Raw genomic sequence first — 16,227 nt, 5'->3', positions numbered from 1 at the left:
TTTTATCTGCCTTTTCTTTTTGGTGGTGAAGGGGCCCAGGGGATGCCTTAAAATTTTGTGTCTACATGCACCTAGCATGTAAATATAACCCTCATTGGACCTCCATCTTAGTATAAATAAGGTCAATGATGACATAATCATATCGAGTTTAATTGAAATATACCTGTCTGTGTCACGGAAGATATCTCTTTCCCTCTGCGAATGGATGTCGTGGATAATGGCATCAACATTCTTACCAGGTTTCTGCAAAAACAAACAAATATAGTCAGACCGGGAAAAAATGGTTTGATGGATAACTATTTTTTCTTATAATTCCTTCTTGCTGAACCATGCATTGATTAATTCAAAAACGTCTTCCTTTACTTTTTACAAATTTGAATTATTTTTTACTGCTAATTAATTGTTTGCCAGTCTTTATTTTAAACCATCATCTTGACCCAGTGGTGTAGCGTGGTTTTCCAACGCCCAGCTGCCCTAACCCTTGGACCATAATCACTCCTCGAGTCCTTTAACAGGCGCCTACATAGCCTTGCTCCTCCTTCCCTATCTGCCTCATCTCTGTACAAGATGTGCAAAAAAAAACAGCTTTAAAGGATCACTATAGTGTCAGGGAAACAAACTTGTTTTCCTGACGCTATATAACCCTTAGGTCCCCCCCACCCGCTAGGCTGAAGGTGTTAAAACCCCTTCAGCTACTTACTTTAATCCAGCGCCAGGCTCCCTCGGTGCTGGTGACCTCTCCTCCCACTCCGACGTCAGCTCCTGAGTGGAGCGGAATGCACATGCACGGCCAGAGCCACGCGCACATTAAAAACGCCCACAGGAAAGCATTTCTCAATGCTTTCCTATGGACGTTCTGCATGCTGAATGTGGTCTGGGTGACTATAGTGGTCCTTTAAATACATTTTTTGCTATTCTGCTATTTCACTCTACTTCAAAGTCTAAAACCATAACAAAACTCTCTAGTGGTTATAGTGCAAGGAATCCCCTAGTGTCATCACACGGTAAGTAGTTAAACAATTTTTGAAAGATAACACACTTACCTGGATCTCCACGTGCCTCAAATCCTGTAATTTCTTCACCTATAGGTAAATAGTACATATGAAGAAGATGCCAGGCCACATGAGCTTGGGGAACCAAGTACGTTTTAAACTGTGAAACAGGTCCATGGGATTCCTGGCACCATAACCAAAACAGTGAGTTGTAGTTCTATGCTCTATCTCAAAAGTGAAAAATGAAATAGAAATACTCTACATTGTAATAGATGCAAAAAGGGGAAATTCTAAGCTTTCTTATTTCTGAGAAGCTGCTCTAGCTACTGGTACAACTCTCCATTACAAAACAATTCAACACACAGGGTATCCTGATATACCCTACATTAGGAAAAGTCCTCTATTGCAGCAATAAATGCATCACTGACCTTACTATTTAACTTCACTATCATAACAGTTTCTTACTGTGATTCTATGAACTACATAGGATTCTTTTTTTGAATTTGCATTGGATACCAGCATACTTCCCAAATTTTTAAATGGACAAAGAGGGACACTTTAATTGTAGGGGTGTGAGTGAGGTAGTGGCCAGGGGCATGCTGTTCTGAGAAATTTTTCTGAGAATTACTAATAATAGATTTTACAACTAAAAAGTGATTGACAACCAGAACAATGTATCTTATTTACACAGATTTACATCTGAACACATTTATTGTTTAAAGGTACATTACTGGGAGTATTATTGCTATGAAACTATGTTTTATATTCAGACACACTAAGAATATGGAGCCTCTAGAAGAGGAACTTTAGGTTAGAAAATGGGAACAGAGGGATTTTGGGCCAAAATAGGGACTGTTACTCTAAATAGGGACATTTGGGAGACACGGATACCAGGCAATGCCAGCACTGTTTTGCATGTAGTGAAAATGATATTAGCAAAGAAAATAAATAAAAGCACAACATAAATCTAACATTTAGTTAGCTATTAGAAGTTGCCATTACCATTAAAATGACTTCTCCTCTATAACATCCTTACCTATCAACACAATACCAGACTTTAAAAAGATGGTAAATCTATCCAAACTGTGATCTCCACATATTAGTTTGCATATAACGTAAGAGAGTATTCCAGAGAATATGCTTAGGAATATCATCAGGCAAAGCAGAGGTCACAGGGTTGTACAGCTGCCATAGACAAGCCCGTTTTAAAACCATTCACTAGCACATAATTGCTAATGAATGTACAGACACTCTGCGCAAAAGTTATGTAACACACCCAGAGACCATCTAAAAACAGCCTAAATGCGTAGCATTGCCATCTATAGGGGTTAATTCTCTTTTAATGTATACCACACATTTCTAGCGATCAAGTTCACTCTATTAATAACACTCAGCTCATCGATGATTTACTATTCTCTATAACTGCTCTTGTGTAAAATGTAAAGCTCATCAGGTTTCCCACATCTGTGCATTTCCCCAACGCAGATACATTTACCTCCTCTCAACGTGGGTGGTTTATCCACAATGAGAAACATACGCAATTTTCTGCTAGTGCTCTTTACAAAAATAAATTGGAGAAGGGAGTGATTCACTAAACACGAAGTTGGATGAATAGGAAGCAGACACTTTGAAATATAGAGTGTTTAGCAGTAAAAATACCCTTTTTGATTTTGAGCCACTTTCTGTGGATTATGTACAAAAACAATGTTACTCAACAAAACATAGAACATATACAACAATTAGATTATATATATTACAATTGTTATTGAGATATATATATACATATATATATATCTCAATAACAATTAAAGGGACACTAACAACCAAAACCATACATTTTTAAAGGGACACTACAGGCACCAAAACAATTTCTTGTTAATTAAGTTGTTATGGAGCCAGGAGGTCCTTGGAGGCATTCTTACCTCAAGGAGTTAAACCGTTTAACTCCTAAATTGCCTCCAGAAGGGATGTCCACTCCCTCCCAGGCAACATCTAGCTTCTGAGTGCTGCCGGGCAGGGGCACCGCTGGTTGGCTGAGAGCCAATCAGTGGCTCCTCAATCACAAAACTGGAACAAAAAAGGAACATTTCTTTCCAAGCCAGTTTTTTGAATGGGGAGTCACTGATTGGCTGAGTAAATAACGATTCAGGCACTCCAGGATAACAAAAATAGCAGCTTTATTGGGGCAAAAGCAGCAACGTTTTGACCCTACCGGGTCTTTATCAAGCCAGCTGATTGGCTGAGAGCATTAGCTGACCCTTTTGATACAATCACAATGGTTTCAGACATGTCTGCTTCTTAAATGTGCCATGTAAAATAATAAGGCAGAACAAGTTCCTGCTAAGATCAATATATTGTAATGAGGACATAATATGAGCAGGTAGAAGTGTTTTATTGAGGAGGCAACAACAAATTAGTGTACTTATGCAAGGCTGCCCTGGTACAGTCCGGCATATTATTCAAGTGACATTCAAATGAGAATGAATAATGTATAAAATCTAGCACATCATGGAACAATGTCAGCACCAGTACACAAAGTTGTTGCGGAGCTAAGTATTTCTTATAAGTGCTACTCATCCCTGTAACCCAGCAGCTGGGCAGGGCAGTTAGTTCACCAACTTACTATCAAGTAGGCATAGATAGTTGCAATTTACTAACTGGCATCCAGTTGAAGGACAGAAGTTGAAAGTATAAACTAGTAGTTTCAATTTGCGTCAAGTACCTCCATGTATGTCCAACAGTATCATGCCTCTGGTATTTAACAATGACTTTATCTAACTGCCTGCCTTAAAGGTCCTCTGGACTCACTTAATGAGTCTGGTTTCCCATGCTTCCCTGTAGCTGCTGCTGGATTGTGACACAATTAGCATCCACTCTCTGTGACCCTCTCTAAATCCTTTATTACTCCTAACCACTACCCCCTTCAGACAGACCCCTTTGCAGTCGATACGGACTGACTTCTACACAGCAACCTTTTATCTCTCTCGGATGCATCTCACGGTAGTAGACCGCTGGCTTAGCATTCTGATATCGCTTGCCTCCTGCCCACCTCTCCTATCTCCTACACGGTTGGAGGACATCCTGACAAACAGACCTTGGCTAAGGACAAGGACAACCCACTGCACACTCCTCTTTGCCACAGACCTTGGAATTGGAACCCAGCATGGAAAACGGACCACCCCTCAGATTAGCCCTCGGACTGTCCTCTGCTACTGACCCTCACTCTGTGAACAGATTACTCAGCTCCTGCTCAGCGTAAGCCAAGTAACATTGACTCCTGCCTATTATTGAAATATTAATATTACTGACTGTAGCTATTCTTAAAGGGACACTATAGTCACCAAAACAACTACAGCTTAATGTAGTTGTTCTGGTGAGTATAGCCTGTCCCTGCAGACTTTTTGCAGTACACAGTATCTTTTCAGAGAAAAGACTGGGTTTCATTACAACCTAGGGATATTTCCAGTGGCCACTCCTCAGGTGGCTACTAGAGGTGCTTTCTGGGGCAGTGCTGCGTGGAGAAACTGAACTTTCCTCATAGAGATGCATTGATTCAATCTCTAGGAGATGCTGATTGGCCAGGGCAGCATCTGGCTCCGCCCTGGGCCGCCTCTATTGCTGAGTTCATCAATATGGACAATCTCAGCCAATCCAATGGTTTCCTATGGGACATCACTTCTGATGATGTCAGCCAAGGAGGCAGATCAGGGGCAGGGCCAGAACCAGCAGAGTGGAGTAGAGGTAAGATTTAACTATATTTAGGGGATCAAAGGGGAACCAGAGGGGCTAGATAGTGTTTCTAACACTATAGCGTAAGGAATTCATTTTTGTGTTCTTGACACTATAGTGCTCCTTTAAGCTTCTCCTACCTATAGTTGCTAACTATAACTCTTCAGCACTATTCTAACTCTATTTCTTAAGTGAGGGAACATACCCCTCGTAACAACTGCTAAAAGTAATGCTGCAACTCACTGAGAGGAGCACACAATTGTCTAAATGGGGACCATCCTTCCTAGCAAGGATTCTATACTAGTCATTCAACCCACATTCAAGTATATTTATTATTTCTGTGTGATCAATGATATTCTCTTTTCTGCTGCACATTGCAAATAAAGAAATCACCTTAAGCCTGACCTTACTTGTGCAGAACTGCTTAATCCACATAGGCTTCTGCTACAGCAGATCTAAGTTATGAAAATGTGGCACACTGTGAGCCTGGGTTACTACATATCCAGGAGACTTACTGAATGGCCTTTACTACCTCTAACCCTTGCTAAGCATTGCATGAAGACTAGTCCACAAACATCTGCAGTGCACATTGCTGTTCTGAGCAAACAATGTAGTAGACTGTTAAAGGGACACTCTACTGCTTAAATAAAAAAAAAATAAAAAAACACTATTTATGAAACCATGCTTGCATTTAATTACACATTGTTTTTAATTTGTGGTATATCTAAAAACAGCTTTAAAAAGTCTGCAGCCTTTGCAATACTTCCTCATCTTCCCCAGCCCAGACTTTCTGTTGCTGTCTAATCACAGAATTCCCACTGCAAGTCTTTGCAAGGTAGTTGCTCTCGGCAATTGCTGTCTCTTGAGTTTATTTCAACTGAGCTAAAACAGTTGAAAAATGAAAAAAAGAGATACACTCTTCACACATAAAGAACTTCAGCACGCTAGGGTGCTTTATGTGTTTGGAGTGTTCCTTTAATGCCCCCTTAGTCCTACAATGTTAAACATTGCAGTTTTAGAGAAAGTGTAATGTTTACACCGCAGTACAATGACAGCCACTAGAGTTTACCGGACTATAGGCCCCCTAAATTACGCTGTACGTCCTTATGCTTGACTAACACTATAGAATCCCTTTAAAATAAACTTCAAAGGGCTACTATAATTTGATTTGTATGCTCTATTTATTTTCAAAGTGTCACTTGTTTTACTGTTGGCAGGTGCATCCTTAGCAGCCGGTTGATACCAGGGATATTGATATAACTTGTAGCTGTATGGCATCTAGAGGGCACACAGTTAGCCAGATTTGTACACTAATTAAAAATAATTAAACAGCAGAGTCACTGACAAAATGAGGCTGACACAGCTGTCTTCTAGACAAGAATGTGGTTTCCATTTCTAACCAAAAGTGTGTTGCCGGGAATTTCTTTCTGTGTCATCAGTCTGATTATGGGATAGAGAAAAACACTACAAAACATACCTAGAAACAAAAAAACAATGGCAGTCATTCACAAAATAGCCATAAAGTAAGAAATCATATCTTGTTGTGTGAATGCAATTTGGTGCCCGTGGAATGCAGCTGAGAATGCTACACAAATGGGGCATTTATGGACTTTCACTGAGGCTTACTCTAACGGAGGCAAAACTCACACAACTGAGAACTAAAACATAATGGTGTTAAAAAATAAATTAATTAATTAGAATCCAACAAACTTAACGGGACTCTACAGGCACCGATATAACTTACATTTGCCTTTGATAGATTTTGAAATCTTTAATATGCTGCATTTTTTTGCATGCTTAAAGGATCACTATAGGGTCAGGAACACAAACATGTATTCCTGACTCTATAGTGTTTAACCCACCATTTAGGTGGCTTGTCCCTTTCTTAGCCCCCTTATTAACATTTAAAACTCACCTTATTTCCATAGGGAAAGCATTGGATTGGCTAAAATCGGCATGAGGCGGGGCCAAATGCTGTTTTGGCCAATCAGGACCTCCTCATAGAGATGCATTGAATCAAGATGCCTCATAGAGATGCATTGAATCAATGCATCTCTATGAGGAAAATTCAGCGTCTCCATGCAGAGCGTGGGGACGCTGAACAACAGGGCTACTTACTGTGCAGCCCTGAGCCAGGAAGCCCCTCCAGTGGCCATCTAAGGAGTGGCCACTTGGAGGTGTGCCTAGGCACAATGTAAACATTGCCTTTTCTCTGAAAAGGCAGTGTTTACATGAAAATGCCAGAAGAGAGCTATTATACTCACCAGAACAACTGCATTAAGCTGTAGTTGTTCTGGTGACTATAGTGTCCCTTTAACTCTTCCCCAAAAATAAATACATATTTTAATGAATTATGAATGCTGCATAAGCCTGCCTCTTTGGCCACACCCCTCATGCCAGGCAGACTTCCTTATTAAAATAATGCACACAGTCTGAGCCTCAACAGCACACACCTGTGTGAATTGTAGGGAATTCAAGGGGAAATTAAAATTTACGGTCAAAATACCAGAACAAAAAAATGCTCAGTTCAATCAGCTCTGCTTTCAGTTTGGCTACTTTGGCCTTCAATTTGAAATTTATTTTAAATTCCCTGCAATTCTCACTTTAGTTAAAAACCCTGATAGTAACTTTTTTCTGTAGTACTTTTTTACCCCAACTCTATATTTTGTCTAATTCCATGAAGTCTGTTTGGATATCTGATGCCTAAAACGTATGCATATTCAATATTGAATCTTACCATGGACCAATGAAAAGAGAAAATTATGTTTTCAACATGTGAGTCCAACCCCTCTGCATGCATAATACTACCTTATTGGTCTTTGCAACCTGTGACTAGTTTTTATTGGGATATATACAAAAATGCGTTAAAATTTCTTATCTGCCCACTACCCCAATGTGCCCAAATTCATCCTCAAGTAAAGTGCGTCCTCTTCAGATTGTATCACTTTACCTACTTTTGTGTGGTTCCAATACAAGTCTAAATTGAAGATACACAGGTGAGTAATTCAGAGAATTACTATTAGGGCTTCCCCAGCTTTGCAACATTTTGCCTCTCATTCCAGCTATCCGAGTCATTTTTGCTGCTGGTCGCTAGTAATCAGTAACTTTATATGGCACTCAAGCTCCATGTGTTAGTTCCAATGCACTGTTACCTGCATCATTTCTACAATATCACCTTTGCACCATTTAGCGTCACAGAATTGACGCCAGGCAATCATTTGTCTTTTAGGCCTATTTAAGTCATTATTCAGACCTTGATTTGTTTCCAGGCAACTATCTTATCTGTCTCTGTGTTAAGCCCAGGCCAAATCTAAGGACCGATATCCATTCTATATTTCTACCTTAGTTAAGTTAAGCTAAGTTCCATCTGTAGGGGTTGGTGGTCATTGTGTCAGCCCCAACTGTGTTTTTGTAATTAGGATGCCACGATGTATCTTAAATTATTACATTTTGTACATAAACATTAGCTCGGCAATCCATTTTTAAGTTTAACTATGTATGCTACAAATTATTCAACTGTAATATGTTATATGACCAGACACATTCTTCTAAACCCATTATTCGACTTATTCCGGAGTCATATGGGTTCCTTGCAAAGGAAAGGCAGTGCCATTAAAGTAAACCATTTATTTTGGGCACAAATAGAGTATATGACTTCATTCCCAGTGCTTTGCACCAGCTGGGTATATATAGCTACAGTTTCAATTATAACTCCAGCAGAATATGCAGCTTAATTTACAATACTTTTACGACAGCAGAAAATTTCCAATACTTTACAACAGCGGAGAACTTAATTCCCATTCCTTAATTCCCAACAGAGCCGACATCTTAATTCCTAATGCATTACACTTGCAGACATCTTATTTCCTGATGCATTACATCTGCAGACATCTTATTTCCTGATGCATTACACCTGCAGAGTATATGAAGCTTAATTCTCAATTTGTAACATCAGCAAATATATAGAACCTGATTTACTATACTGTAATAGGAATCAGGCTCTCAACCTGTCATAGTCACCAAGACTTAGATAGGTAATGCAGATTCTGCTTTAGCTAAACCACAGCAGAGATTACAGTATGGAGACACCAAGAGGGACAGATACACATTGCCCAAAGACTCTTTGCATCATAACCACTACAGTCCGCTATACTGTTTATTGGGCTTAGAGTGTCCCTTTAAGGAGTTAGCCTCCGTATATATAGCAGATGCATTTTGCAAATCAGAGTAAGTAATGAGCAATCAAGCAGCTTTCAAATTGTTCTAAGAGTGTATTGAGTTTCTTTACCAAGGATCTATGGTGCTCAGGAAATAAGCAAACTCTTAGCCGTCTAACTGAAGACCTCTGATGGTACAATAGGTGGTAAGGATTCCTTACTAAGAAATAGGACATGATTACCTACCTTAAGCTGCAGCTCTTGGTATCTTTTTGACATGCGGATAAGTAACTTTTCGTCGTTTATCATCGCAGGCTTTTCTTGGTAATACTGTACCATGGCCTCAGCTGCTTCTATGTAAGCCATTTCCAGAAAAGCCTTGTCAAAGAAAGAAAAAACAAATGTTTTCCATGTGATTAAGAAAGATCTATTATAACTCGGGGCTGGATCTAAATCATCTAAACAGTTATAAGAAAGGATAATTAAGAGGAACAGGTTAAGGATAATATATACAAATATAATGGTAAAATGCGAGAAGTTAGAGTGCTACAATTAAATTAAAGTTTTGTATTAGAGTATACAAGATTACATGATAACATAAAATAGGAACTGAAATAAAACTTTTTTCTTTGATAGTATGTCCCATTTTTTCATTAAAGTGACAGATTTAATTTTAGCATATTACAATTATGTATGAAATCTATCTAGATGTTATTTTATTTATGTATTTCGGTAATTACTACTTTATCTCATAGGCCGCTCTTTGGGCAAGCTCATTCTCAATGTTCATTCGCCTTCAGTGCACCCGAATTCTCAGTTCATTTGGTCCACATTGTTTGCATGTGAGGAAGGCTGAACTTGATGGACGCAGGTCTCCCTTCAGCTATGTAACTATGGACTGCGCTTACTCTGCTCCTCAATGAGAAAGCCGACCCATGGATTAAGTAAGCAAGATTCGTGCTGCTGATCACTTTACACAAAATGGTTCATTAGCAAGGGAGCAAAGGACTTGGCTGTGTGTAAACAGATAACAGCTGCAGTGGGGCTTCCTAAAATATCATATTTTAGATCTCTAAGTGGTTTATTCACTAAACAGTGGCTGAGTTGGAGATTTTTTCCCAACTTAGCTATTTCAATGTTGCAAGCCTCGAAATGTAATGACTAAAACACTAATATCTGATCCATTAATACATCCACAGGCACTTTATCTTAATACCGTACTCCGGGCAGAGGCTAAGTGTATTCGAGATACCTGGTTTGTGGATTTCATAAGAATATAGTTGGTTACTTTCCCAAATGGTAATCCCAGATTGACAACATCATTCTCATTGCAACTTCCTTCTGGCAGGTTGCAGATATGGACCACTCGACCAGTGTTGGACTTCCTCTGGGCAAACTGTGATAAAACACCAAGTACAGGTTACCAAAGCAAATACATGTATCTATATATATATATTTATGGTGGAATGGCAATTTGTAACATTTGATTCTTCCAAACATATGTGAACACTTTAAAGGGGACTCTCAAAGCACTACATCAAACTCAACATCGCATAAACAAGCTATCCAATAAAAAAAAAATCATATAGTCAAAATCTAGAGCACCACCTTTGCAAAGACTTCTGATTGAGCTGCAGTAGGAAGTCTATATGAACTCCAATGAAAAAATGCATGTTAATTTATAACTACTAAACAGTGATTTTTGTCTACCGGTATATTGTATTTGGGCAGTGGATTGTCCCTTTAAGCTTCTTTTCCAATATGTACAGCAGTAAAAAAAAAAAAAAGTAATTGTCAGCCATTTCAGTTTAAAATGAAATCAACCAAGGAACTCAGTCGACGGTAATCATGCCTTAATAAACCTAGTTTATTTCAACTTTCCCTCTCTTATAACAGTTAAAACATGCATTCATTTGCACTGCACTGTGTCACCTTACTCCCCCTCCACAGCTGATATCCTGAATCTTATTGCTCTGTAGTTTTTGCCCATTGTACTGTAAATGTTATGTTCACATCCTTGCCAGCTTAAATGGTTTTATATTTTCTTGGTGAAATTTACATTTATAAAAATAATGAGCACAGCTTATATTTTATCTGATGTACACCATTTTTTGACATTTTATCTTTATGTTGGTCTATACATTTTGTTTAATCAAACATGCATTGTAATTCCTTTCATTAGTTTAACTTCAATGTTAGGCCTATTCATTTGTTGTGAAATGCGCTATAAAACATTTGGAGAGATTTATTCGTGAGAAGCCAATATTAAGCTACACTAACCCCTCCTAAAATTCAATACTTGCCAGTAAGCTGTGAGAAATAAAATTAATTAATACAGATCGAGTAAGATACCACCCTGCATCTGCCGGGTGCAGACATAAATATCTATTTGCAGAGTGCATGGCTAGACTTTTCTAGAAACCTGACCACTTTGTTTATGATTAAACCAACGGCCAAGTGTATCTCCAGCCTGCTCTGTATAAAGGCTGTAGCTTTATTTGGAAGTGAATATTGCCCCTCTAATGATTCCCAAACTTGTGATCAAAGACATACAGGAAACAAACTTCTAGCCGGAAAACCACTATAGTCATTAAATTCTGGTTTTGGTCCCTCTCTGTATATATTTTATCAAACAGCATAGCTAGAGTTGAAGGATAGGAGTCTAAGAATGAATTATTGTCAAGAACAATTTTTGAAATACAACAGCTGATAAGGGGTATCCTCAGGGTGCTTCACTGCCAAATTAGGACATTAAAGCTGGTAAACCATGGCAAAAATTGACTCATCCTTGGAAGAACGCAACAGATACAAAATCAATCAACTGTTGTTCTTAGTGGCTAAAAAACAACATCTATCTAATCTAATCCACCTCCTTGGTGGTCTGATTATGTCAGTATTTTTGAATGTAAAGTGGTACATTGTTTTGTATTGTTTTGTAGGAATAAGTCATTTAAATCTGTCCAAACAAGAGTCTAGTAGACATCCCAGGTATCATAAAGTTTGAAACATGAAATCATAAATCATAATATAATAAATAATTATAAAAAATAATAATATAATAATAAATTTAATTAATAATGTAATCAAACCAAAAACACTGAAATTTGTCCAAACAAGGGTGCAATATTACTAGTCACTGTAATACTAGACATTGCATATTAGTTTAGTAAACATCCCGGGTATGAAAAATATTGAAACATGGGACTGCACAAAGTCCGACGTCACAATCAGGACAATGGAACCTGGTTTCCTTTCTGATTTTCTTTCCACTGTCATCTCGCTTTGAGCAACAAACCACAGCCATCCTTGTAGGTGCTGACTTTTTCTCGGTTGGTGGGATGTACTCCATGAAGTGACGACCAGTCAGGCATTCCGGGTTCACAACGCCAACAGCACGACATCCAGCTCTATTCACAGCCATTGATGGTGTTTGGGGGTTCACAAAGATACGTTCTGCAAATTTCCAAATTGAGTCAAAATGAACCACAGGCTTGTCACTTATTTTTTTTTAACAGAATGTAGGCATTCTACAAGCATTGCTCAAGAAGATGCCCGAAGATTTTCTTGTAGTACTTCTTTTGCTGTTTCCTCATTGCTGGGTAGAATGTCATTGCTTGGTGGGCTCTGTTGACACCTCCCATGGTGTTATTGTAGTCTATCACTACTTGTTGCTTCATGATTTCTTTTCCACCTTCCGTGCGTACCATAACAGTGGAGGTATTATGAACTGTACTCATTAGACACACATCTTTCTTGTCACGCCATCGCAGTGCCATCATTTTGCCAGGCAACCATTTCTCCAGTCTTTAGCTTCTTATTGCCAAACATTGGCGGCATGTCGTGTCGGTTAGCCCTAACGGTTCCATAGGCATCTGTTTTGGTTTTCAGAAGAAACTCATGAAGTTCAGGAGACGTATAAAAGTTGTCGGTTGTTACGCAATAGCCCTGATTTATCAATGGCTCTATGAGTTAAAGAACGGAAGATGTTGCCATTCCATAGTTGCTGTATTTTGGATTGAATTTTGTTCCATTTCCAGTGTAAATGAGTGAATCCCAAATGTAGCCAGTTGACGATTCGCATAGCATGTAGGATTTGACGCCAAATTTTGCTCTCATTGATGCAATGTATTGTACCTAGCTGAGCCTTCCCTTGTAGGCCATTAGACTTTCATCTATGCTGATATCTCTTTCTGGCACATAGCTCAGTTGGAAATTACTTAGAATCATTTGAGATACTTCCAAAATGTTCTCTAGTTTTGGTGCAGAATGAGTAGTTTCATCAAATTCTTTGTTGTTTTCGAAGTGTAAAAATTTTATGATCAGGGAAAATCATCAGGGAAATGATTAGTTGTCCAATACCACTTCTGCAGGGGTTTCCCCACCACTCCTTGAAGTATTATTAGTCCTAGAGATTTTTCCAAATGTCATCTTCGGTCATTGGTTCCCACTTTCTGCTTCTTGAAAACTTCTGATGCAGATTAGCTAATTGTTGCTCTTTGTACAGGTTTGTCTCAGTAACTATTTTTTCAATAACCTCATCGGTCACAAATAATTGTAAGTATGCCAAGTGGTTGTTGTCTTGAACATCTACTTTCATACCAGATGCTCCAGCAAATGGGAATCTTGGGTGCGCTGCCTGATCCGTACCACAGTCAATAGAGCACCAAGTTCGCACATTACTGAGCTCAGCCGCAGAATCATCGCTGTCGTCCCTTTCAGTGTCTGATGACGAATTTTCCCGTGAATCACTATCGCTCAATTGTACAAGTGATTCTAATTCACTATCGCTGTTTTCTAGCTGGTCTAAAACCACTTTCGACCTAAAGGGACGCTTTTTGAATGCCATGGACGTTCTCAAGTTTCCAGGCAGAAGGAACAGTAAAAGTGCAGGCAGGACACTGGACAAAGCACTGGGACAAATCTGAGGTGAAAAGGTTTGATACAGTAATGTAATTCTAACAGATTACACTGTATCACTATGTATTATGTGTATTTGTACTTTTGTTTTTGTTTTTTAATTTCCCGCCTGGTTCTGGCAGGCGGCGATCGCAGGGAAAGGGAACCCGGAAGACGGATGCCGGCATTGGGCGGAGGACACTGCGGGAAGACACCAGGGGTCGTAGGGACAAGGTAAGTGATACTATAGTGTAGTCCCGAGCGTGGCTCAGGGTTACCGCTTTTGGTACTGAAAATTAACCCAGAGCCATGCTTAGGATTACCGCCAGGGAGGTTAACAGAGCAGGAGATAAGAAAATAAGAAACTCAAAATTAAACTGTATTTTCAACACAGGAAGTGTAAACATTAGTTGACTCTTTGCAGGAAGTGTTTGGAAGGCTGTGTAAGTCACATGCAGGGAGGTGTGACTAGGGCTGCATAAACAAAGTACTTTATCTCTTAAATGGCAGAGAATTGAGCAGTGAGACTGCAGGGGCATCATCTGGACACAGAAACTGCTTTATTAAGCAAAAGTTGTTTTGGTGACTATAGTGTCCCTTTAACCCCTTAAGCTCTGTATAGGCATTGAACATACAGCCATGGAAAAAATAAAGAACACCCTCTCTGAAAGCCATGATTTTTACATATCAGTACATAATAATCATATGTTCCTTAGCACATCTTAAAATAAGGTAATTACAACCTCAGATGAACAACAAAACAAAACATATTTACCATGTAATTATTTATTTAACAAAAATAAAGCCATGTGTTAAAAACAAAGTACACCTTATGATTCAAAAGCTTGTAGAATCCCATTAAGCAGCAATAACTTAAAGTAATTATTTTCTGTGTGATTTTATCAGTCTCTCACATCGTTGTGGAGGAATTTTGTTCCACTCTTCTTTACAACATTGCTTCAGTTTATTAAGGTTTTTCTGGCATTTTTTTTTTTATGTGCAGCTCTTTTAAGATCCCACTTCAGCATTTCAATCAGGTTTGGGTCTAGACTTTGTTTGGGTCATTGCAACACCTTGATTCTTTTCTTTTTCAGCCATCCTGTTGTAGATTTGCTGGTGTGCTTGGGATCATTGTCCAGTTGCATGACCCAATTTCAACAAAACTTGAGCTATCAGACAGATGGCCTCATATCTTACTCTAGAATACTTTAGTATACAAATGAGTTCATGTTTGACTCAATGTCTGCAAGGTTCCAAGGTCCTGTGGCTGCAAAACAAACCCAAGTCATCACCCCGCCACCACTGTGCTTGACAGTTGGTATTAGATGTTTGTGCTGATATTTGGTTTACACCAAACTTGGCAGTGTGCAATATGGCAAAACATCTCCACTTTGGTCTTGTCTGTCCAAATGACATTGATTCAGAAGTCTTGTCATGCTGCCATGTTCTTTTTGTTTTAAATATGTTTATTAAAGTCGCATCGAAGCGTAGGCAGACATTTTTTTTTTTTTGAATAGCGAGAAAGAGCATTTGGTTGCCTGCGCAGAGGCATATAAGTCAGAGGAGACATGCAATAAAATAAAACAAAGGCATTTAACAGGCATAATAACGCAGTATGTAGGCTATTTAGTTATCTGGGCCATTCCCATGTCCAACTATGCGTGTGATGGCACTTTCCGCATAAGTAGTCCTATACGTAATTAAACTATCATGCAGGCAAATGAATTAAGTGAGCAGTAACTTTGCGAGATTGGTTTTTGCTTCGGATAAAACCGAGAAAACTATATCTATGAGTCTGACAGAAAAAAAAGCTGAATTATGAGTAAGAGTTGTGCATGTTATATGCGGGTGCTAAGTATGAAATGGTCAGTGAGTGCAGTACTCGCTTATTTACCATGCACGCAGTAATAAGCGGTATTAATCTCTAGTCTTATACGTAATTAAATGAACATGCAGGCGAGTTGAATTGAATTGAGTATACAGTAACTTTACACAAATAGTATTTGCTTCAGATAAAACCTAAAAAACTATAGCTTTAAAACTAACAACAAAGAAGCTGAATTATGTTTAATAGGTGTGCACTTTATATGCGGTTGCTGAGTATGAAATGGTCACGTGGAGAGAGCATGTTAGCGTGAGCGCAGCTTAATCACTCGTCCTAGGGTGTCAAACGTTTAACATAAGGGGCATATTCGTTTCTTCGCTATGGCGTATTATTATTTGATATAGCGATCTGGTTATCTAGTATGCGGCAAGAGGCAACTCCACAGCCCATAATACAGCAATCAAGTACCGTGTATGTAGCTATGCGCAGCATCACTCTCAGTGCTTAGACCGCGTATTTGATATGATATATTATCTAATGATGACATGTCTAAAAACGTTACAGCATAAGCAAATTATAGAAGCTTTTTAGTCCTCAAAAAACCCAGCTGAACCTGGGACAGAAGCTT

At 38.9% G+C, this 16,227-nt stretch overlaps 1 protein-coding gene across 1 annotated transcript in view; it reads right to left on the bottom strand.

Moving 5' to 3' along the window:
- RBM20 (RNA binding motif protein 20) overlaps positions 1-16,227 on the bottom strand; it is a 207,336-nt gene that overhangs the window by 26,910 nt on the left and 164,199 nt on the right. Inside the window, exons 6-8 of the mRNA XM_063434598.1 lie at positions 10,131-10,274; positions 9,125-9,256; positions 164-243 (exon numbers count right to left, since the gene is read on the bottom strand). Of these exons, the coding sequence (XP_063290668.1) occupies positions 164-243; positions 9,125-9,256; positions 10,131-10,274 (356 nt within the window). The remainder of the gene's footprint in view (positions 1-163; positions 244-9,124; positions 9,257-10,130; positions 10,275-16,227) is intronic.

This window comes from Pelobates fuscus, chromosome 10, assembly GCF_036172605.1.
Source record: "Pelobates fuscus isolate aPelFus1 chromosome 10, aPelFus1.pri, whole genome shotgun sequence".
NCBI lineage: Eukaryota > Metazoa > Chordata > Amphibia > Anura > Pelobatidae > Pelobates > Pelobates fuscus.
Note: the sequence above shows the minus strand (reverse complement) of the source record. Positions and strands in the feature narration are given on the sequence as shown.